A 24,758-nucleotide genomic window follows, 5' to 3' on the forward strand; every position below is an offset into this window, starting at 1 on the left:
GGGACACCCACTCCTCGCCGGAAACTGTCACGCAGAGAGTCCAGAAGACGTGTTTCCGTTAAGGAGCTTTTATGTTGGAAGCGATTCCGAAAGCAACCACTGTCGGAATCTGCCAGCGACTGACGGAGCCATGTTTAAGGGGCTCCGTTACAGACAGAGGTTTGCAAACTTGACCAAACTCTGAGGGACTAGGATTTTACACACAAGCAGCTCATCGTCCCATCACAGCATTCCGACAGTCTTCGTGAGCAGCTTGTGCAGGAGAAGGCATCATGAGCAACCCAGCCGGAACCGGAGAAGCAGGAGCTGGAGCGGGTCCAAGCCTGGAAGAAAGGTACCGGGTGTTGGAGGTCCAGCTAGCGCTGCAGACGGCGAGGCTTGAGGAGAGGAGGGCTCAGGATGCAGACAAAAAGGGGAAAGACACCCAGCTCGTCAGAAAGGTACCAGGATTGGTGCAGAAGTTTGGGGGGGAGCCCAAAGACTATCATGGCTTTCGGACAGAGATGCAATATGCCCTCAATCTGCAGTTTGATGAATTCCCTGACGAGGAATCAAGAGTGGCTTTCGTGATTGGGCATCTTGAAAAGGGGGCGAGAGACTGGGTTAGACCCCTGATGGCAGCGAATAGTGACGTCCTAAAGGACACGATGAAGTTCTTTCGCGCCATGGATCTGATGTTTTCCAGCGATATTGAACAGGGAGTGGTCCGCAGACAGTTAATGGCTTGCAAACAGGGGAGCCGATCTGTCCGTGAGTACTGGACTGAATTCACCATGTTGATCCATAAATTGGGGTGGGATCTATCGGCGGAACCCATTCAAATGCTTTTTGAAGAAGGGCTTTCTTCGGCTGTGAAAGACGAACTTTCCCGGGCGCCCAGGGCGGAGTCTATGGACCAGCTGACCAAATCAGCGCTGACCATAGGAGCGCGCCAGGAGGCGAGAGCATTGGAGAGGCGGGAAGGGAAGGGGGAACGTTGGAAGGAGTTCCGCATTCCAGACATTCCAGAGCCAACTTTCCCGCCGGCAGAGCCGATGGAAATCGGAACAGCGCGCGCGCGCGCAGTTTCAAAGCCCAGTGAGGGGGGAAAGAAGGAGGGAAAAGGCGCCCGGAAATGCTATCTCTGCCAACAGCCAGGTCACTTTGCCAGAGTCTGCCCCCAGAGGAAGGAATGGCAAGGGATGGTAGGAGCTGTGGAGGGAAGAGAGGAAGAAATACCGAAGCAAGTAAAAGCCAACGCCTGGCTGCCACCGTCGGGGCACAGCAGTCAGGCCAAAGAGCAGTGAAAGTGCCCACGCCAGAACCTCCTAAACCCGCCCTAGTGATAGAAGTGGCGCTAGAGCTGCCAAACGGACACCCTCTAAAGATAAAGGCGCTGTTGGACTCAGGCAGCTCCTGCAATTTCATGAGCAAAGAGTTTGCAGCTGAACACCAGATACAGACGATCCCTTTAAGCAACCCCCTGCAGGTGACCACGATCGATGGCAGGGAGCTGTTGGGAGGAGAAGTCAGCTTGCAGACCGTCCCAATGATAATGAAGGTGGCAAGGCACACCGAACTGATAGCGTTTAATGTGGCCACCTTGGGAGGAGCTCCCATTATATTGGGGATGAGCTGGCTAGCGTTACATGATCCGCTGGTGGGCTGGCATCAGAGAGTGGTTTCTTTTGGTTCAGCACATTGCTTAGAACACTGCAAAGAGGGAAAGGGTTTGGCAGGGGCCCAAGCCACCCTAGCAGGGACTGAAGTAACGGAGAACGTGAAGGTACCACGACAATACGCAGATCTCCGCGACGTCTTCAGCGAAAGGGAAGCTGACCAATTACCCCCGCATAGACCCTTTGACTGTCAAATCAATTTACTCCCTGGGGCACAGCTCCCTGTAGGCAAGCTGTACGCCATGTCAGACAGAGAGATGCAGGAGCTAAGAGAGTTCATTGACAAGAACCTGAAGAGAGGGTTCATCAGAGAGTCCAGGGCGGTGGGGGGCAGCCCAGTGTTTTTTGTGGATAAAAAAAACACGAACAAGCCGAGGCTTGTGTGTGACTTCAGGGCCTTAAATGCAGTGTCAGAACCAGTGGCTTTCCCTATGCCCAGGATTGACGACATTTTGACAAGGGTCAGGAAGGGAAAGATTTTTACTAAACTGGACCTAAGGGGGGCGTACAACCTGATACGAATAAGGAAGGGGGATGAATGGAAAACCACCATGTTCACCCCTTTGGGGGCATTTGAATATTTAGTTATGCCCTTCGGCCTACAAGGAGGCTCCGCGTGCTTTCAATCGTTTATGAACCACGTCCTGGGGCCTTTGCTTTACAAGAATTGTGTGGCCTTCTTAGACGACGTGTTGGTGTATTCTGAGAATGAGGAGCAGCATGTGAGAGACGTCAGAGAAGTGTTGAGCAGGCTGCAAGCCAACCAGCTGTGGGTGAAACTGGAGAAGTGTCAGTTTCATACCAAGGAGGTGGAATTCCTGGGGTATCGCCTGTCAGACAAGGGATTGGCCATGGATCCCGGCAAGGTCCAGGCGGTGCTGGAATGGAAAACACCCAAAACAAGGAAGGATGTGCAGAGGTTCCTAGGATTTGGGAACTTCTATCGTAAGTTCATCCGAAACTTTGCCCACCTGACGGCGCCCATTACGGACTGTCTCAGCAGTAAGAAGAAGTTCGTTTGGACTGAGGAGGCGGAGCGAGCATTTGAGGAACTAAAAAGGGCCTTCGCCTCGGAACAACAACTCCTGCATGTGGATTTACAAAAACCGATGAGAGTGGAAACTGACGCATCAGACAGAGCGATTGGGGCGGTGCTTCTGCAGCCAGGGAAGGAGGAGTCAGAGTGGAGACCGTGTGCCTTTTTTTCGCGAAAGCTGAACAAATCCGAGAGGAACTACACGGTGTATGACCGAGAACTACTAGCCATTCATGAGGCGTTCCGGAGATGGAGGCACCTGCTAATTGGCGCACAACATAAGGTGCAAGTGTGCACTGACCACAAGAACCTAGAGTATTGGAGGACGGCACGAGTGCTCAACCAACGGCAAGTGAGATGGGCCCAGGAGTTCTCCAAATTTAACTTTGAGATTTGTTACGTGCCAGGCCCAGAGAACATTAGGGCGGACGCTCTCTCACGCAAACCTGAATATTTGGAGGAGGAGGGAGCACCCGAAGAGAGACATGTCATTCCAGAGGACCGCTGGGTGTGTGGGGCGGCATTGGTGGGACAAAGAGAACTGGTAGAGGAAACAGAGAATGATGAATACGCCCAGAATAAGCTCAGAGGTCTTAGGGGTGAGGGAGAGGAACCAGGGGGTTTCGAGGAAAGAAATGGAGCTTTGTATTACAAAGGGGCACTGTATATCCCTGAAGGAGACTTAAGGGGGAGGGTACTCAAGCAGTTGCACGACAGCCCCACGGCGGGGCATTTTGGACAACACAAAACCATGTGGTTGGTCACCAGGGAATTTTGGTGGCCTAAGGTGAGGGAAGATGTACGGGAGTATGTAAGAGGGTGTGAGCAATGCCAGCGAGCCAAAGGGGAGAGGCGGGCACCGGCGGGGCTATTAGAACCCTTACCAACCCCAGAACGACCTTGGGAGGCAGTGTCGATAGATTTTATGACTGATCTGCCGAAGTCCAAGGGGAAAACAGCCATCATGGTGGTGGTAGACCTACTAACAAAGATGTGCCACTTTGTAGCCTGCTCGCATGCAGTCACGGCGGAAGAGACAGCGAAGTTATTTGTAGAACACATTTTTAGGTTGCACGGGGTGCCATTGAGGGTGGTCTCAGACCGAGGAAAACAATTTACTTCCAGGTTCTGGAGGAAGCTCATGAGCTTACTGCAGGTGGAGGTCAACTTTTCGACTGCCCGGCACCCTGAAACCAACGGGCAGGCGGAAAGAGCAAACGGGGTCCTCCAGCAATACCTGAGGTGTTATGTCAATGACAGAGAGAATGACTGGGTAGAAAAGTTGGCGCTGGCGGAATTTGCCTACAACAATGCCGAGAATGTGTCCACAGGGATGAGCCCCTTCTTGGCTAATTATGGGTGTCATCCCAGGGCTTTCCCAGGGGGAGAAGGGGAGAGATGGGGTGTCCCGGCAGCCGAGCATTTTGTAGAAGAAATGGAAGCAATCCATCGTCAGCTCCAACTCAACTTAGAAAGGGCGAAGGAAGAATACAAGAGGCAGGCAGACAAGAACCGAAGGGAAGGTGAAACCATAAGGGTGGGAGATAGGGTGTGGCTGTCAACCCAAGGGTTGCCGTTCAAAGGAGGTTGTAAGAAATTAAGACCCAGGAGATTGGGTCCCTTTGAGGTCATTCAACAGGTCAACCCAGTGGCTTTCAGGCTCCGGTTACCCAACCACATGAAACTGCACCCAGTATTTCACAGGTCGTTACTGTCACCGTATGAGGGGGGACGAGAAGGGATGGCCACTCGGGGACCGGTCATAGAAGAAAGGGAATGCAGCAGCCATGTGGCAGAAATCCTCGACGCCAGATGGAAGGGGGATCAGGTGGAGTATTTGGTAGCGTGGGAAGGAGAACCGGAGTCAGAAAACACTTGGGTAATGGCAGAAGATATCAATGACGAGGTATTGATAGAAACGTTCCATCAAAGGTTCCCAAGGAAACCTCAGCCTGTGGAGAGGTTCCGGAGGGAATACTTTGGGACCACCGATGAGGAGGAGGAGTTGGAAGGATTCTCGGAATCGGAAGGGGAAGGGGAGATGGACTCTGAGGAGGAGGAGTACTTCGAGACCAGGAACCGCAACAGGTGGAGAGAAGTGTTCGGGACATCGGAAGATGAAGGAAGTTCATTCCGGGGTTTTGCCTCCTCACCGCCCGTAGAGGAGGGGGCGAGAGGGGATGAAGGGGGCCCTGGAGGGGAGGTGGATGTCAGGGAACTGCCATCGGAAGGAAGGGAAGTGAAAGGGCTCACACAGGTTGGGAGAGACTCAGCAGCTGAAGAGGGAACCAGTAGGGGGAGAGGAGCTGGGCTGAGGGAAAGGGAGCTGGAGGGATGGCTCAGAGACACTTCCAGCGAAAACAGTGGGGAGGTTTCAGGACCTCCTGTAGGGACACCCACTCCTCGCCGGAAACTGTCACGCAGAGAGTCCAGAAGACGTGTTTCCGTTAAGGAGCTTTTATGTTGGAAGCGATTCCGAAAGCAACCACTGTCGGAATCTGCCAGCGACTGACGGAGCCATGTTTAAGGGGCTCCGTTACAGACAGAGGTTTGCAAACTTGACCAAACTCTGAGGGACTAGGATTTTACACACAAGCAGCTCATCGTCCCATCACATACAAAAATACTATGTCATGTTAATTTTGCATGCTGAAAAATATCTAAATATCTTACATTTCCCCCCAATGGCTAAAGGTATTGGAACTCCTATATGTGATTTGTTGGGAGATGGGAGGCAGAGCATTAAAATTTATTTAGGCTGCAATCCTATGTAAACTTGCATGGGGATAAGTCGATTTGAAACTAAATTGCCTTTCTTCTGCATAAGCATATTAGAGTATTGCTATTAAGTGTGTTTTTAAATGTTATGTTCAAAGGGTTGCATCAAATGGGGTTGCTTAGCTTTTGTAAGTGAAACAGGGAAGGAAGCAGTTTTGCCATGTTTTCCAACTTTGATTTTAGATTGAGTTGCATTATATTCTAGTATTTTCCATTTTGGATTTGCCACCTCACATCACTGGTCTTACTGTATTTTATTTTTAATATATTTGTTAAATTTCTATACTGCCTCTCATCTGCAGGACACAGGGCAGTTTACAATATAAAAACACAAAAATACATAACATAATAACAAACAGAAACAATACACACACACACCACAATTTAAAAAGCCATATACTGTATTATTTAATTAGCCAAATTTTGCTGACTATTCCTGTTTACTTGGAACATTCCTGAGTTGGAACCATAGTAGAATTCAGCAGAGGAGAAAACTGCAAAAGTTTATTTTTCTGGATAGCTAATAAGAAGTGTAAGTTACCCCAATGAAAGGATTTCTTAATTCATAAATATATTGTGCACTGTAGAACACATTGGCAATTTGAGAATTTGTCCTCTTTGGGGTTTTTCTTGGAACCATTCCTGCCACAAGAAATTTAGTTGCTTCTAGAGCTTCAAACCATTTAAAACAATTTTTAGTTCAGTAATCAATTCAATTTGTATATGGGTAAAGATAATATTTCTGAAGCAATAAATATATGATTAATCAATTAAACCTTGTAGCTCTAGTCACCTTCTGCTTAAACTAATTGTAATGGATTGTTTGTAGTCTGTATGGGAATACAGTATGTTGTTTCTTTTACCTTCCATTTGGGCAAATCACATGGAACCCACAGGAGAGAAATAAAACCTGTATATGAATGTTGGAGAGTGTTGGACACAATGCTTCCTGCTATTTGCCTTGCCTTGCCGCTGACTGCTTTAGGGTTATGAGGCAAGCAGCTCTCACCCCTGCCCTTGCTAACAAATGACATGACAAAATATTTTTTTTTTTAAAGAAGGTAATGTAGGAGACAGGAAGATAAACTGCTGCCTCCCCAGTGGCTTTATAGAAGTATTTGAAAATATTTTACCATGGTTGTATAATAGCTGCTGATTTTACACATGAGCATGAAAGCAATACCACCCCTTTGTCAACACAGGCTAGTATACTGGAACATAACCATCTGAGAAGCTAAAAAGCCCTCTTTGGTCATTCTGCCTCACATGATTCACAGTTGTGTGCAGCAGGCAGTGGGGCTGCGCTTGCTGACCCTGTTGAGTAAGCCATGCAGCAAAGTTACTCTGTATTCTCATACTTGCCTGTATATCAACAAGGTTGAAACTGTCTAGGCTAGGGCATAGAGCTTGCCCAGACACGTGAAAGAGCAGGAAAGTATTTACCATCCTGGTTTTTAGCAATCTTTTATTGCTTCTTTTGAAGGGGGTCTCAAGGGTATGAAAAAGGAAAGGACTACTTATTTATTGTTGTACCTAGATCATCCTTCAGTTTCCTCCATCTGGTCTAATTTCTGGCCTGCAGGATCGTCTGGGAAGGGCAAATACAAAAGGTCTGCTTGTATAATAAGATGCAGCAAACCTGAAATGAGATTAGGAAAATGATTTTCCAGAAATTGTGGGTGACTTAACTTCCCAGTATTATTCTCTGATGAAGTAGCTTCAGAATTTTGAAAACAGGGCAATGTTGTACTTACTGCAGAATGAAGCCCCCCACCCCTCAAAGTTCCAAGTGTATATCTGGATGGCAGTGCATTATAAAACATTGCAAATATCTCCCAGGACCATTTTTTAAAAGCATGTTATATTGAAGAATCAGAAGTATCATTTCCCTACTTACTTGCACTCTTTACCTAAAATGTGCATTTGCCAAGTGGGTGCATGACAAGAGTTACAGTGGGGAGGGAATCAAACTGCAAGGCAGCCAATCCATTTAAAACACACACAAACATACAAAACACACACACACACACACACACACACACACACGGGAGACCACACCTGCATAACAGCATAGTTCCACATCCAAATCAAGGTAAAGGAATAGCCTCATAATAACCCAAACTGAAATTTGCCGCTGTAGATAAGTAGATGTTGTTCACAGATGGACATCTGTGTGGCAAATTCCCCTGGCATTGCAAAAGTAGGCAAAGCACTCTGTTGCTTTAACATGGGAATGTAGCTCCTTCTCCACCTCCTTGAATTTTATTTGATTTAGAACAAAATCTAAACAGTTTCAGCAAAAAACAACCCACAAGTGAACATAAACTACATTTGAGATAGTGACCTTCTAGTGCTAGTGAGTGTGCACATGTCTGTATTTTGTGCTGTATTTGCATGTCAGAGTGAAGCCACATGATGATAAGCACTTGTATCAAAAGCATTCTGTATGAAACCTTTAGGTTGCTTCTGTGCTGACAGAGAATTCTCATTACATTATGATACTACTCCAAATAAAAATTTCCACACCTCCCCACATTTTTTTTATAAGAAAAAACCTACCATCTGTTCAAAGATCATTATAGTGTATTGCAGGGGGCTTACTAAATATAAATAGACACAGCAGTGGAAAGGAAATGCTTAAAATTATGCATTAAGGTTGTTTGCTGATACCAAGTTGTTTACTTCTGTCTTACACGTGTCAATGAAATGAGCAATAAAGCCACATATGCTTGAGGATAAATATACCTCTATATACATGCATTATCCAGGTTTCTATAATGGATGTCATCACAGTATTCTGCTCCATATAGCAAATGGAAGAACTTAAGTTCTTTGTTTACCATTGTCTTAATTTTCATTCCTTCCCCCTGTTGCCTCCCGTATCTTGAATTCTATATTGTAAAAGATCTGTCTTCGTGGTGTTACTCTGTAAGGTGCCATGCATATTCATGGTGCTGTATAAATTAATAATAATAATTCTATGCACAAATTGGGATGCGGGTGGCACTGTAGTCTAAACCACTGAGCCTAGGGCTTGCCGATCAGAAGGTCGGCAGTTCGAATCCCCGCAACAGGATGAGCTCCCATTGCTCTGTCCCAGCTCCTGCTAACCTAGCAGTTCAAAAGCCCACCAGTGCAAGTAGATAAATAGGTACCGCTTCGGCGGGAAGGTAAATGGCATTTCCGTGCCCTGCTCTGGTTTTGCCAGCAGCGGCTTAGTCATGCTGGCCACATGACCCGGAAAAACTGTCTGCGGACAAAGGCTGGCTCCCTCAGCCAGTAAAGTGAAATGAGCGCCGCAACCGCAGAGCCGTTCGCGACTGTCAGGGGTCCTTTACCTTTACCATTTTTATGCACAAATTAGATTTTTAGCATTTATCTAAATGAGTGCTTTAGGTTTGTCCAGATGTTTAAATGCTGTAATACCACCACCACCACCCACGCACACCCGGCCAACTGATTAAAATAGCATTGTTGTGAAAAGCTGTTTGCAAGTATTCAGTTTGGTGCGGTGCTAGGAGAGAGCAATGGGTTGTATTAAATGGGTAGTATAGCTGATGGTAAGGCTTCCATCACCAGAATGGAGATGAAAGCAATTTTTGGATATTCCCACTCTGCCTTGCAGCCCCTGACCCTGCAAACTGTTAGTGATTCTCCCTTCCCCTTTACTTCCAGGGACCATCCAGAGCTGATTTTTTTTTTTTTTTTTTTTTTTTGCTGGGCGGGGCTTCAGGGAGAGGAAGAATAGCTGAAAATTGTTTTCCTCTTCGTTACACTGACAGAAGCCTACCATCAGCTGAATAATGCTGTTGGCTACAACCCTATGTCTTTTGCTATGTAAAATGCCATGTCTAGGGATGGTTTCTCTCTGTGTGTGTGTGTCACTCATGCTTATCTTGTGTCACTTACCCCAACATTTTTACACCAAGTGCCATTGGTGTTAGAAAAAGGAGCGGGTAAGAGAATAGGCTGAAGGAGAGGGCCCATAATGCACAGTGATAGTCACACAAAAAACGAGCAGGAAAGAGCCATAGCACATCTTTGGTGGAGTCTCCTTCTTTGGAGGTCTTTAAGCAGAGGCTTGACAACCATATGTCAGGAGTGCTCTGATGGTGTTTCCTGCTTGGCAGGGGGTTGGACTCGATGGCCCTTGTGGTCTCTTCCAACTCTATGATTCTATGATTCTATGATCTTTTGTATGCAGGAGGGCCCAGGTTCAACTTCTACCATCTCCAGGTAGGACTGGAAAATATCCCAGTCTGAAACCCTGGAGTGCTTTTTGTTTGTTTGTTTGTTTGTTTGTTTGTTCATTAAATTTGTATACTGCCCATACACCCATAGATCTCAGGGTGGTTCAAAACATAAAATTACAGTATAAAAAACACAAAATAAGCAATAAAAATAAAATAAAGACAACCCAATAATCCCCCCTCCCACAACACATTTAAAAGGGCATTAGATGTCAATCAGCCCAAGGCCTGGTTAAAGAGGCACATTTTCGCCTGACACCTAAAGGTGTATAATGAAGGTGCCAGCCAAACCTCCCTGGGCAGAGCATTCCACAAACGGGAGCCACTGCAGAAAAGGCCCATTCTCGTGTTTCCACTCTCTGAGCCTCTTGTGGAAGAGGCACACACAAACATGCCTCAGAGGATGATCTCAGGGTCTGAGTAGGTCCATATGGAGAGAGGTGGTCCTTCAGGTATTTATCAATCTATTGATATGTCATAGCTGTAGGAGAACCTAGATCAGTCCAAATGCACATGACAGGACTACAACAAAGTATTTATGAGCTAGGCGTTAAATGTTGGTGTGTTTGTTTGGGGGGGGGGAGTCTAAATGTCTGCACACACCCTTAAAAAATGGATTTAATCAAATACCAAAGTTTTTGCTTCTTTATTGTGCTACTTGGCATTTGGCACAGTGGTTTTAATCATCATCAAGTCCGTATGAGGCTGCTAAACTGGAGGTTGTATTGGAATCTAGGCAGAAGTCTGCCTCACATTGCATGGCAACAATAAAGGAACAGTTATTAATATCTACATATGCCTCCCGAATGTTAGCATAAACAAAAGCTCCTGCCAAGTACGGTGTCTGATCTTGCAAACAGCTCCCTAATGCAATAACCCTCCAACTCTGAAGGTTGGGCCTATCCTTTCTATTGTTTAGGTTGCTTGAAATCGCTTCCTGACAATCCATTTTTCTTAGCCAAACTGTTTTAAATAAATTTCTGCCATGCTATCTTTGGGTGAGCCCTCACAAGGCAGCTCACAGTGAAAAGTGCTCAAAAGAAAGCGGCTGATCAACAATACATGAAAGCAACATCAGATAAAATCAAAGGCAGAGGACCAACAAAACACAGTAACAACAAACGTGGCCAAATAAACAAGTCTTCAGGGGCCACTTAAACTTTGGCTGCAAGGAACTAAGGCCTCCTGAGGGCAGTGTTTAGTAATTGCTATTCTGTGCTACAGAAATATATCAAGAATTGGCTTAAAGCTCTATTGCAGTAGAGTAGACTCTACTGAGTACAGCAATGATGTTGCAGCCTAAGTGCAGTGACCAAGTAAAGATCAACGTTTTAACAGAAAGTCTCCTTAGAATTATGCCAGGTCAAGGTCTATAGAATCTTGTCAAATATGACTCACGTCCAATTTATGTACTAATTCTACCACCCATTCTTGGTCCTTGCATGGTAGAGGCCAGGGACTTCTCTCTTGCTATATATAGATAATTTAACATAACACTGTATTCATAGCAATGCTGAATGCTGCTGTTAATAGTCACTACTTAACCTTACATACTTTTGAGCTTTGCAGAGATCTGTCATGCTTGCATCTCATTGCCTTTGGGCCTAAAGTTAACATTTTCTTCTCTCTTCTTGTGTTCATGCACACATTACATCTATCTTTGCAAAATGACAGCAATGTTTCATTCATCTGATGAGTGAGTTCTAGTCCATGAAAGTTTGTGGCACAATAACACTAAATTAGAAAAATCAATTCTGCCTTGTGATATTACCAAGGCTTTAACATGCTAATTTTCATATTCTTTGTATGAGTTGTTAGAATTGAACTTTTTATATTATCCAAAGACAGCACAAGAATAAATGTATTATTTGCTTCCAAACTTTTTATGAACTGTGGGGAATTGGTACAGTGGGGGGGGGGGGAGGTGCACAGACTGTGGGGAGGTAAATTGCAGGGGAATCTATAGCAACCTTCCGTTCACCTGTTTTTTGAAATCCAGCTCCCCCATAACTTCCCTAGTGTAAATAAATGGTTTCACGTAGTTTTATCCTTAGCTACAAATTACTGAAACTGGGCTACTGCCTAAGTGTTTGCTTTTTCTGATTGATTTGAAGAGGAATTCAAACAGAAGGTCTAGCTTAAAGTTAAAAAGTGTGTGCAGTTCATGAAAGTACCGTATGCCTGACTGAAGATAGTTACAGGTGCCCACATTTACACAAAGAAGTGCATTTAGGAGATCCAGTCTGGTTTGTCACCTTCTGAATGTGTATTTTTGAAAGTGGTTATAGTTTTTACGATCTCTCAAACTTTCAATAGGACCTATGGATGTGCATAGGGTTCCATATATCATAGTTGCTATGTCATCTTTGGGAAATTGCTGTCATAGTTTACAAAATCAGGACAGTGCTTTAAGCCCTTGTTTGAGTTGAAGGCACTTCTGCTTGTGCAGATTTTTTTCCACCCCATCTGCACCCCCAGAAGCTACATCCCATGCTATTCTGGAGGGTCCTCCAACTCATAGGAATGGCTTGCGGTGAGCAGTCAAGGTTCTGCAGCAGGAAGATAAGACCTGAGAATTTTCAGTGCAGAACTGGAAAGAGGGAGACATTTTTCACTAGTTTCACTTAGCAGCAGCATTTCTTTTTCTGTTGAATTTTGTTTTGATGTAGCTGTTGGTTTTGGTGGTGAAATTCCTCTTGATGGCAACCAGGAGGAGTACTGCTACTCCCCAGTAAACCCCTCCCTGCAAACTTGCAAAAAAAATAAATCACTGAAATAGCCCTCAAGATTTGCTGCTTTTGAATAGGCATTGAATTGGAGGGAGGATTTTTTTGTTGTTGAAACCTATAACATCATTTGTGCAGTGATGTGTTATGTGCACCACAACATGTTGTTAATAATGGCTTTTCCGACTTGTTAAAAGATCATTAAAATATCGTCAGTAATTCACATTTTGTTTGTTACATTGTTAATTTGATCTCCTTCTGTATATCTTTTCATTATGTGAACATATCGTTCCTAGTATTATGCTCTTGCATTTCACTGCAAAAGCTACCCCCTTCTTCACTGATGAACTTCTACATGGCATTTATATTGGGCAAATATACATAGCATGGGTAAACAGAGAATCCAGATTAGAGAATTCTCTAAAGGTGACAGTTAAGTGTTTTGCTATGTATTGATGTAGGAAATAATTGCATATTAAACTCTGTGCCTGTCTTCTGAGAAGTAAGTCCAATTGAGTTAAATGGGGAGTTGCTTTTAGGTAAGTGTACATAGCAGCAGTGGGGAATCTTTGGCCTGCGGGCTTAATTATGCACTCCAGTCTCTCCAAATAACTTGCAAGGCCATTTTCTTTAGACCACATCCACTTGGGTAATGGTATCTGCTGCCACCTATCAATCTCTTCTGCCACTCTGTGTTTAAATCACAATTTTTGTAGATTTCCATCTGACCATGGCACTTCCTACTTCAATTTCTCCTTCCATCACCACTTTCTGTGTGGCATGGGTTTATTTTGGAGGTCCCTTCGGCAGCATTTAAAAATGGTACTTTTCGCAGTGTCTGGTATTTGTTGCTAAGGTTATTACTGGGACACTCTGGACACTGTGATTTACTTCCTGCCTTCCTTTGCATGACCAGCTTGAAATCAAGGTGGACTCCAAAGGAAAAATTGGGACCATGCTTAGAACTTCTAAGGAAAAACTATGTATTCTTCCACATGACGGAGTGGATCCAGTTCTCCACCAGTGTGTAGGAGTGCGGCCTTAAGCTATGAACATTTTGAGTCCTCCTTAAGAAATTGGTACCACTGCAGGTACCAATAATAGAATTTGAGAGTGTGAGGGATAGACCATCAATTAAAGAGATTGTGTTTGGATTATCAAGAAATTACTCAAGGGGCATTTATACTTGGTGGGTGTGGCAGAGATTAAAATGTGATTACAGTAAATAGTTCATATAGTGAGTTTTAAAAAACAAATTATTTTCCCCAAATATGTCTCCTTTTCTCAGTTAATTTGGCCTAGCTGCAGCTGTGACATAAAACCCCTAAACTATCTCTGTAAAAATATAAGGGGGTATAGAAGGTTATAGAACTGGTTACTCATGTTTTGTAATGTAATTATTAACTGATTTTTCTATTGTCATTCAGGAGTGTTAAGTGTTTTGTAGTGCTGGGTAATAATGAAATTATATTTTGTTTTGTTTTGCAGAGAATGCAGAATCTATCGATCTTAAGCAGTTTTTCGACCTACATTTTTCACATATATATTACATCTTTTTTGAAAATTTTGTGACTATTGAAATTAGTCTTAAACAGAAAGGTAAGAATTTTTATTAAAATGTTTGACTTTGATTTTAATTTTTACATTTTGCATACATGTCATTAGCATTACCAGCCAGTGCTTCATTTTCTTCTGCAGTGTGCTGGGTCTGATAAGTTCAAAGTTTTTAACTTGGTTTACTAAAAAGAAGTAAAATAAACATGCTAAACTATATCACTCTCTAGAGCAGGAGTAGCCAATGTGATATCTTCTAGATGCTGCAGCCCCGGCCAGTGGTCAGGAATGATGGTGGTCGGATAGAGGACAACATATTGGCTGCCCCTTCTCTTGGGCATCAGGAATATTTACAATGAAAATTATCTAAATTTGCCTTGGGAAATTTCCCCTGTTCAAAATTTTGGAAAACCCAGAACACCAAGCTATATTATTAGATGTTCCGGTGATTCATTGTTTAGGCTGCTGCAGTGCATTCTTCATGGGACTGCCCTTGAAGACAGCCCACAAACTGTAGCTGGTGCAGAATGCAGTTATCAGTTACTTACTGGTGCCACAAAGTGAAACCATGTGTCGCTGCCTAGCTGGTTTAAAGAGTTGAGTCTGGCCTATAAAGTCCTTAACAGCTTGGGACCCCAGCATTTGAAAGAGTACATCTCCTGCTAACCTGTGCCTTAAGGTGTGAAGGACAGGCTCTGTTTGTAGTTCCATCAACAGTAGTTTGTTGTGTGATGCTGTGGAGGAGTGCCTTCTCCCTTATGACCCTCTGGAACTCCCTCCACTGGATATATGGGCATCTCTCATGTTATCTATTTTTATATGTCATGAAAATGTATTTCTGCATTCAAGACTCTGGAGATGGCTGATTTCAATTATTATTTTTTCTGCGTAACTGTTTTATGGTAAAAATAATTTGTTTTATGATTTTGTATTTGTGTTGAATTTTAATGACATATTTGTGTACCTGCCGACCCTGTGCCTGTGGGTTGAAGGACGGATTATAAATATGATAAATTTCTCCCTATTAGGCAGCTGGGTAAAATAACATAAATTTCAAAACGGTAATAGTTTATTATTACAGAACTGTAGTTATTTTCACTATCTTTAGTTGTTGAAAATAAACCTGTTTTTGAATTTAGGTCACAAGTCACAGAGAGAAGAACTAGATGCAATACTTTTTATTTTTGAGGTAAGATTCTTCCAATGTAGAAATTCTGTTGTCGTCTAGGTCTTTTATTCTTGTAATGGTTCTAGGGGTTGCTCGTGCGTAAGCCGGTGCAAACACCTGGCTGGGTTGCCTGAGTGAACCTTTCCTCTCCGGACAGCCACTCACCCGTGGCTGTCTCAATCGCTAGCAGAATCCGTCAGTGGGCGTTTCTTAAACTTCTTCCAGGAAAGAAGCTGTTTGACGCCTAGTCTCCTCCTACTCTCTCTGCGCGAAAGCCTTCTGCGCAAGGAGGGCGTAGGCAGCGGAGGGCCCCTTACTCTCCCCGCTGGTCCCCGGTAAGGAGTCATGGGACCGCCTCGCCGCTTCCCCCATCTGCCCCCCTTCTCCACTGGTGCTACGCTGATTCTCTTCCCCAGAAGATGGGCTGCCTCTCCCACTCCCGGGACGCTCTCCGGAATCCCTCTGGATTTTGCTCTCTCCGTCCGGCACTGATGGCAGTTCCCTGACATCCACCTCCTCCTCAGGACCCCCCACCCCACCCCTGGCGCGATTTTCCGGTACAACCTCCTCTCTCTCCTCGGTCGACGATGCGGGGAATCCCCTGAAGGAACTGTCATCATCTTCTGAGGATTCAAAACCAGCCTCCCATCCGCTCGGACTTCTTCCCACTGGTTGAACCTCCCAGTCTGATCCTTCTCTCTCGGACACCTCCCCTCCCTCCTCTTCGGAAGCAGGAAAACCCACAAAGTCCCCTTTGTCGTCTGTGGGTCCAAATTCTTCCTCCCAGAATCTAGCTAATAGTTTGGGCTTCTCCGGGAACAAACCGTGGAATTCTTCCACCAGATACCCGTCAGTGATTGATTCAGCAGGGACCCAAGTGTTTTCAGACCTAGGTTCCCCCTCCCAGGCTACCAAGTACTCTACCTGGCGACCTTGCCACCTTGAATCAAGTATTTCCGTGGCTTCATTACAGTGTTCCCTCTCCTCTACCCACGGGTGGGTGGTAACCCCTCCCTCCCATCCCAGGAATTCCCGCCCCTCCCTGTAAGGTGAAAGTAGGGACCTATGGAACACCGGATGTATCTTCATGCTGTCAGGCAACTTGAGGTTAAATGCCACGGGGTTAACCTGCTGTATTACCTCAAACGGCCCCAGCCGCCTAGGCTGCAACTTCTTGCACCCTCCCTTTAGGGGTAACCCTTGGGATGACAACCACACCCGGTCCCCCACCTGTATGGCCTCCCCCTCCCGACGGTGCCTGTCCGCCTGCCTCTTGTAAACTTCCTTGGCCCGCTCCAAGTTCAGCCTGAGTTGCTGGTGTAAGGCCTCCATTTCCTCCACCAATTGCTCAGCCGCAGGTACACTCCATCCTTCCTCCCCCCGCCCCGGGAAGGCCCTGGGGTGACACCCGTAATTGGCCATGAAAGGGCTCATTCCCGTGGACATGTGTTCAGCGTTATTGTACGCAAATTCAGCCAAAGCTAATTTCTCTACCCAATCGTTCTGTCTCTCGCTGACATAGCAGCGTAGGTACTGCTGGAGTATACCGTTCGCTCTTTCGGTTTGTCTGTTGGTTTCTGGATGCCTCGCCTTCGAGAAGCTCACCTCGACCTGTAGCAAGCTCATGAGTCTCCGCCAGAACCGGGAAGTAAATTGTTTCCCACGATCCGAGATTACCCTCAATGGAGCCCCATGCAGTCTAAAAATGTGATCCACAAACAGCCTGGCTGTCTCCTCTGCCGTTGCTGCATGTGAGCAAGCTACGAAATGGCACATTTTAGTCAGTAGATCGACCACTACCATGACCGCTGTCTTTCCCCTTGACTTGGGCAGATCTGTCATAAAATCAATGGACACCACCTCCCAGGGCCTCTCCGGTGTCGGTAAGGGTTCCAGTAGCCCCGCGGGGGCAGCCCTTTCCCCCTTTGCCCTCTGGCATCGGTCGCAGCCTCGTACATATTCTCGTACGTCTTCCCTCACCTTTGGCCACCAGAACTGCCTGGTGACAAGTAGCATGGTCTTGTGCTGTCCAAAGTGCCCAGCTGTTGGGTTGTCATGGAGTTGTCTAAGTACCTTCCCCCTCAAAGTCTCCCCTGGTACATACAATGCCTCCTTATAGTACAGTAGCCCTTCCTTTTCCTCAAACCCTCCATTGACTTCCTTTCCGTCCCTGAGTTCCTTGATTTTTGTCTGAGCAAACTCATCATCTCTGGTGAGCCCTGCCAGTTCTCGTTTCCCAACCAACGCTCCCCCACACACACACCGGTCCTCGGGGAACACGTGCCTGGTCTCTGGTGGCCCCTCTCCTTCCATGTACTCCGGTTTCCGGGAGAGAGCATCTGCCCTTACGTTTTCCTCTCACGGCACGTATCATATCTCTAGAAAAACTTGGCGAACTCCTGGGACCATCTGATCTGTCTCTGGTTGAGCACTCGCGCGGTCCGCCAGTATTCCAAGTTCTTGTGGTCAGTTCGGACCTGGATCTTGTGCCGCGCCCCTATCAATAGATGTCTCCATTGCCGAAATGCCGCATAGATCGCAAGCAGTTCTCGGTCATACACCGTGTAGTTTTGCTCCGACTTGCTCAGCTTCCTAGAGAAAAAGGTACATGGCCTCCAGTTCTGCTTGGCCCCGGGCTGCAAAAGGACCGCTCCAATCGCGCGGTCGGATGCATCCGTCTCCAGTCTCATGGGCTTCTCCAGATCCACGTGCAGGAGCTGCTCTTCCGAGGCGAACGTCTTCTTCAGTTTTTCAAAGGATTGCTGCGCATCCTCTGTCCACGCGAACTTCTTTTTGCTACTAAGACAATCCGTTATGGGCACTGTCAAGTGAGCGAAGTTCTTTACGAACTTCCTGTAGAAGTTGCTGAAGCCTAGGAACCTCTGCACATCCTTTCTGTTTTGGGGGGCTTTCCATTCCAGCACTGCCTTCACTTTGCCCGGATCCATGGCTAGTCCTTTGTCTGACAACCTGTACCCCAGGAACTCGACCTCCCTGGCGTGGAATTGGCATTTTTCCAGCTTGACCCACAACTGATGCTTCTTCAATCTCTGTAGCACCTCCCTGACGTCTCTGACGTGTTGCTTTTCATTGTCCGAATAGATTAAGACGTCATCCAAAAAGGCTACGCAATTCTTGTACAGCAGGGGCCCCAACACATGGTGCATGAAGGCTTGAAAGCAGGCGGACTGCGATTGTAATCCAAATGGCATGACTAAGTACTCAAAAGCCCCCGGGGGGGGGTGAACATGGTCGTTTTCCATTCGTCCCCCTCCCTTATCCAAATCAGATTGTATGATCCCCTGAGGTCCAGCTTGTAAAAATCTTCCCCTGCCTCACACGTGTCAAAATATCGTCAATCCTGGGCATTGGGAAAGTCACGGGTTCTGACAGCAGGTTCAGGGCCCGGTAATCCATGACTAATCTGGGCTGATTAGTCTCTTTTTTGTCCACAAAGAAGATTGGACTGCCCCCCACCGCCTTTGATTCCCTTATGAAACCTCTCTTCAGGTTCTTGTCAATAAACTGCCGCAACTCCTGCATCTCCCGGTCGGACATGGCATACAGCTTATCCACCGGTAACTGAGCCCCTGGAAGCAGGTTGATTTGGCAGTCAAATGGCCTGTGGGGGGGCAGTCTGTCTGCCTCCCTCTCGCTGAAGACCTCCTTCAAATCAGCATATTGTGGTGGCACCTCCCTTTTTTGCTCCAGGGCCACCCCAGCCACCCTGGCCACAGTCATTCTTGGTTCCTTCCCTCCCAGACAGTGTTCTGAGCAGTAAGCTGACCCAAAGGTGACCGACCGCTGATGCCATGACACCACTGGGTGATGTATTGCCAGCCAGCTCATTCCCAGTATTATTGGGGGTCCTGCCAGCGTGGCCACGTGAAAGGCAATGGTTTCCGTGTGCCTGGAGACACTCATTCGCATTGGCGGTGTGTCACTTCCCCTCCCAGGAGTTCCCTGCCATCGATGGTGGTCACCTGCAAGGGAAAATCTAGTGGCAACAGGTGGACCCGGTGCTCTAGAGCGAAGTCTCTGCTGAAGAAATTACACGAGCTGCCAGAATCTAGCAGCCCCTCCACTTTGACGGGGTGCCCATTTGGGAGTTCTAGCACCACCTCTATGGATATAGCTGCCTTGGGAGGGTCGGGCTGGGGCACTTCTATTGGTTGCTGTCCTGGCTGCTGCCCCTGCTGGTTGGCAGCCAGGCATTGTCGTTTCCCTGCACCGGCTCTTCCTCCCCCTTATCGTCGTGGCCTGCAGCCCCCATCATGCCTTGCCAGGCTTTTCGTTGAGGGCAGACCTTTGCAAAATGTCCCGGTCGCTGACAGAGGAAACACTTCTTGGTAGTTTTCCACTCCTTTTTCCGCCCTTCCCCAGCGTTTGAAACTTCGCACGCGCGCGCTCCATCAATTTCCATCGGCTCCGCCGCCTGGGAAGGCTCCCTCGGCATCTCCGGAATGCGGTTGTCATGGAAACGTTCCGCCCTTATCTCCCGCTTCTCCTGAGCCCACGCTTCCTGGTGTACACCGATCGCAAGCACAGCCTTTGTGAGTTCATCCATCGACCGCGGGCGGGGCGCTCGGGACAACTCGTCTTTCACTTCGGGGGTCAAACCTGCTTCAAACAACATTTGTACTGGTTCAGAGTCCAGATCCCACCCGAGCTTGTGGACTAACATCGCAAAACGCGACCAGTAGTTTCTGATGGATAGGCTCCCCTGCTTGCACCCCATCAGCTCCCTCCGTGTCACACTTTGCTCAATCTCGCTGGAGAACATTGCGTCCATTGCGAGGTAGAATTTCTTAAGATCTTTCAAAGCGTCATTCCCCGTTGCCATCAAGGGCCTGATCCATTCACGCACCCCATCCTGCAGATGTCCAATAATGTAAGCCACCCTCTCCCCGTCATCCGCAAAGTCGTTTTTCTGCAATTCCAAAGCGTATTGAATTTCTGTTCGGAAGGCATTGTAGTCTTGGGGCTTTCCACCGAACTTGTGTACCAGCCCCGGGACCTTCCTCCCTATCGGGGTGGCTCTGACCTGTGCATCCTGAGCCTGTCTCTCCTCCAGCTGCGCCGACAGGGTAGCGACATGCGCCTCCAGGTCTCGGTTCCTCTCAACCAGACCTCGCACCATGGCTTCTTGCTCTGTCTCTCCGGCCGGCCCTGTTTGGCTCATCGTGCTGCCTCTCCGGGGCTGTGCACAAGCAACGTCAGGGACTGATGGATTGCTGTAATGGTTCTAGGGGTTGCTCGTGCATAAGCCGGTGCAAACACCTGGCTGGGTTGCCTGAGTGAACCTTTTCTCAATCGCTGGCAGAATCCGTCAGTGGGTGTTTCTTAAACTTCTTCCAGCAAAGAAGCTCTTTGATGCCTAGTCTCCTCCTACTCTCTCTGCGCGAAAGCCTTCTGCGCAAGGAGGGTGTAGGCAGCAGAGGACCCCTACTCTCCCCGCTGGTCCCCAGCAAGGAGTCATGGGACCGCGTCGCCGTTTCCCCCATCTGCCCCCCTTCTCCACTGGTGCTACGCTGATTCTCTTCCCCAGAAGATGGGCTGCCTCTCCCACTCCCGGGACACTCTCCGGAATCCCTCTGGATTTTGCTCTCTCCCTCCGGCACTGATGGCAGTTCCCTGACAATTCTGATCACATTTTTTATACATGTTCTTGTAACGCAAGTGGTAGCGTGTAAAAGTTAAGCTGGAAAGTCAAGAATTAGTCTCTGATGAAGGGATAGTTAGCTGGACTCTTAGCACTCCTTGTCAATATGGCCAGTAGTCAGGGATAATGAATTGTAGTGCAGCAACACTACATGGGCAGATTTGAGGGTAAACCATACACAGCACGGGTCTGCCCCTGTGGCTCATTGGAAGTTGAAACTGCTTCACATGTACTATTACGTTGTCGTCTTTATGAGGATATACGTTTGACTTTTATTACACCTGTTTTGCAAAAGTCTAGGAAAGAATCGGAACACCATAGTTTAAAATTACTGCTAGAGGACAAGAATCCCAAGACTACATTAAATGTAGCCAAATTCTGTGCGTCTGCAATTAATCGCAGGAAGCAAGTGGTATCCCATAATGACCAAACCCCCAAATGTTAATTACAGGGGCCACGCTAATAATTAATTTTAATTTTTTATATTTAAATCCTAGTTATATTCATATTGTCCTCTGTATTTCTGATATTTTTTTTTATGATCTGTGATATTGTGTGTGTTGACGCTGGTCTGTGACCGTATTAATAAATTCATTCATACATGGGCTCTTCATCCCTGCTTTAACGATTTCATAAAATCCATTTGTGGATTTTAATCACCTGTTGGGTTTTTTTTATTTTTTAGTAGTAGTAAAATCATAGAATTCCATAGGTGGGATCATAAGGGTCATCTACTCCACCTCCTGCGATGCAGGAATCTTTTGCTCAACATGGGGCTCAAACCCACGATCCTGAGATTGTCTTGTCTTATGCTCTACTGAATGAGCTGTCCCAACTACAAGTAGGACTCAGTCAAATGGCAGAAGGTAGAAGACGTTGGGGGTGGTTTTCATTGACCGTGAACAAGAAAACTGCTTTTAAGTATCCAGAAGGACTTTTGATTAGGTTTCATGTTCCATACCCCTTAACACATACACCAAACTGACATTTATTAAAATTTCTCTTCCTCCCACTTTTCTAAAGAAAATCTACCAAATTCAGTTTAGAATTATAAAAATTCCTTCCTGTAGCACCTTAAAGACCAACTAAGTTAGTTCTTGGTATAAGCTTTCGTGTGCATGCACACTTCTTCAGATACACACAGACAGATATCTGAAGAAGTGTGCATGCACACAAAAGCTTATACCAAGAACTAACTTAGTTGGTCTTTAAGGTGCTACAGGAAGGAATTTTTTTACTTCGACTATGGCAGACCAACACGGCTACCCATCTGTAGTTTAGAATTATATAATTCATCTGTCCCAAACAAACTGGGGTATACACAATAATAAATCCTTGATAACTGATTTCAGCTAATTCCAAGGAAGTGATACATTTGATACAATTCTATGTCATATTGTAAACAGCTGCTAGTTCAGACTGGAGAGGAGTCTTAAATGCCATGCAGTGTATGGGTACTTAAAACTAGGGTTGGGAGGAGGAATCCCAAATTCTTCTGTTCTTAGTCATGATTGCCAATTGTTCAGACTTCAAACAATTGAAAAAGGGCGCATGTAGAGCTTCCTCCCTTGCTTGCAGCTTGGTCTGCATAGCTGGAACTTCCAAATTTGATGTTTGATATAAACGTCAGCTAAGGATTTTTGTTGGCATTCTTTAAATTAAACCAATGAAGCTGTGTCAGCTTTGATCATTTCACAAAAGAAAACTGAGTCAATAGTAATCTGAAGTGCCAATTTGTCTCCACTTCTCAGGTGACGTTAGAATATCCCATACAGACACTTGTTGGCTGGGGATAAGAAATTACAGTGCAGCTTTTTTGTAATTCCAAAGCACATTTCTTTTATGGCAACATTGTTCTTGCTTGAATTTGTTAGCAACTGAAGTGAATGTCTAATGTCAACAAGGAAAAAAAATTCTGAAATGGAAAAAGTAGTTGGAAAACTTGTGAATATCTGATCTGAAAGCCCCTGAGGTCCTGTAATTAAAGTCCTGTAATGAAAACCAGGGCCACCTTCAGTTACTTTAAGACAATACATAAATGTGTTAAATGACATAACATAAGATTATGCAAACTAGTTATTTATTTATTTGTTTGTTTAAATTATAAATTATACATTATAAATAAATAGCTTTAAGTTCACTATATTTTAAACACTTTGTTCAGTCTTCGAAATAAGGACAAAAAAATCCTTTAAGGAAGACTGGGAACCATTTTTGGCTTATTTACAGAATCACTGCAAAGAATTGGACTCACTAGTAGGTTTTAAGTAATCATTTACAATTACCAAAATTTACACAAATTATAAGTTAAAATATAAAAAAGGAGCAAAAAGGAAATATGCAGGAAATAATATTATTTTGAAATAAACCAGAGAAGGGGGCTGAGGGAAGTCCAGGGGGAATGGGGAAATTTTGGAATTATGAAGTATGTTATTTGTTATGATGTAATATTGGAAAAAATGGAAAACTTAATAAAAATAATTTTAAAAAATCATTATATTTTAAACACTATGTTAACCCTTCTTGTCACAGTAGATTATTTTGTTTTCACTTCTAGTGGTGGTGGTCTTCAGAAGTTTATTATCTTTGAAACTTTTAAAATACCTTTTTCTAACAGTCTTTTATTGATGATTTTAATATTTTGTTTTTATTTTGTAATCCTCATAGAGGTTTTATTTCAATGAAGCTAAATAAGCATTTTTTAAAATAAGTAAATGATACCTGATAGCAGCCATTGTGCCCTAATGATTGTTCTACGTATTTATTGACTTCTGCTTTTGTAGAAAATTTTACAACTTCTTCCAGAAAGAATTCATCAAAGATGGCAGTTTCACAGTATTGGTATGTATTGGTAATATGGTAATGGCACTATCATTTTTATTAATGTAATCAGTATTCTCAAGCATCAAACAAATGCTAACATTGCTTTATACAGTGTTATCTGCTGTCACGTCTAATTAGTTCTCTTGGAGAGAAAAATATTAATGTCATGGACTGAAGGAGGAGTGGCTGAATTGATGGCCTGGGAGCTAGACCAGACCTCAAAGTAAAATTACCCAGCCCCTGGCATTCTGATAAACTTTAATTAGGGTCTGATTTAAAAAGTTTGATCACTGTGTTTCAGTTGTAGGGGGAAGAAATATTTGCATGTTCCAAGAATTAGAGATAGTTTACATCTCTTGTAAAATTAGTAATGTAAAACATCTCATTTTGGATTTTATATCTAATGCTGCGCTGTGCCTGAGGGCTTATCCTCCATGACTGCAACAGAAATGTGGACATTTGGGTGGGTGGGGAGGGCCTAGTTTGTGGGGCAAAATGCACATCTGATCCACATGAGAAACAGAGCCGCAATACAGAAGTTGGCCATCTGGGGCTTAGCGTACCCAATTCAAAATGTTTCTTTTGTTTTGTCACTGATTAAGATAAGTTAAGGAAAATTCCATGCATTTGCTACTTTGCCAACTCATGCACACATTAGTATGTAAAATTGCTGGCAAATGCTGCATATATTAGTCATGTTTAATGCCTCTGCATAGCATGTTACAAAGGCACAATGAATTCATTAATTGATGGGAAATTCATGATTGGAATTGAAATTAAAATATAATTAACATACATATACTTTAAATTATAAACAACATGAATTATGCATGTTTCGTACTCCCACAGAATCCATCCAACGCTGCAGTGTCTTCTTTAATTTTTTGATGGCAAACTAGCTATTACTTTTGCTGAATGTGATAATTGGAATTATTTTATTGTTTGTATGGAGAAAAGTATAGGTCCAGTTTTATTAAATGGATAGAGAAGGTGGACTTTTCTCACTTCTGGCATTAAGCTTGTTGCCAGAGGGCTTGAAGGCTCACCAAGAATAATCAAGAGTTTGCCAAGGACTTGTTATGAAGACTTTATTAAGTCCGACC

The 24,758-nt window shown here is 45.1% G+C and overlaps 1 protein-coding gene across 12 annotated transcripts in view; it reads left to right on the plus strand.

The window, feature by feature from the left end:
- The window catches only part of RALGAPA1 (Ral GTPase activating protein catalytic subunit alpha 1), a 146,328-nt gene that overhangs the window by 13,088 nt on the left and 108,482 nt on the right, over nt 1-24,758 (plus strand). For all 12 annotated transcript variants that reach the window (XM_080977220.1, XM_080977227.1, XM_080977225.1 and 9 more), the window contains exons 2-4: nt 13,937-14,047; nt 15,142-15,191; nt 23,616-23,673. In XM_080977220.1, the coding sequence (XP_080833346.1) occupies nt 13,937-14,047; nt 15,142-15,191; nt 23,616-23,673 (219 nt within the window). The remainder of the gene's footprint in view (nt 1-13,936; nt 14,048-15,141; nt 15,192-23,615; nt 23,674-24,758) is intronic.

This window comes from Podarcis pityusensis (genome assembly GCF_964106645.2).
Source record: "Podarcis pityusensis genome assembly, chromosome: 1".
Classification (NCBI taxonomy): domain Eukaryota; kingdom Metazoa; phylum Chordata; class Lepidosauria; order Squamata; family Lacertidae; genus Podarcis; species Podarcis pityusensis.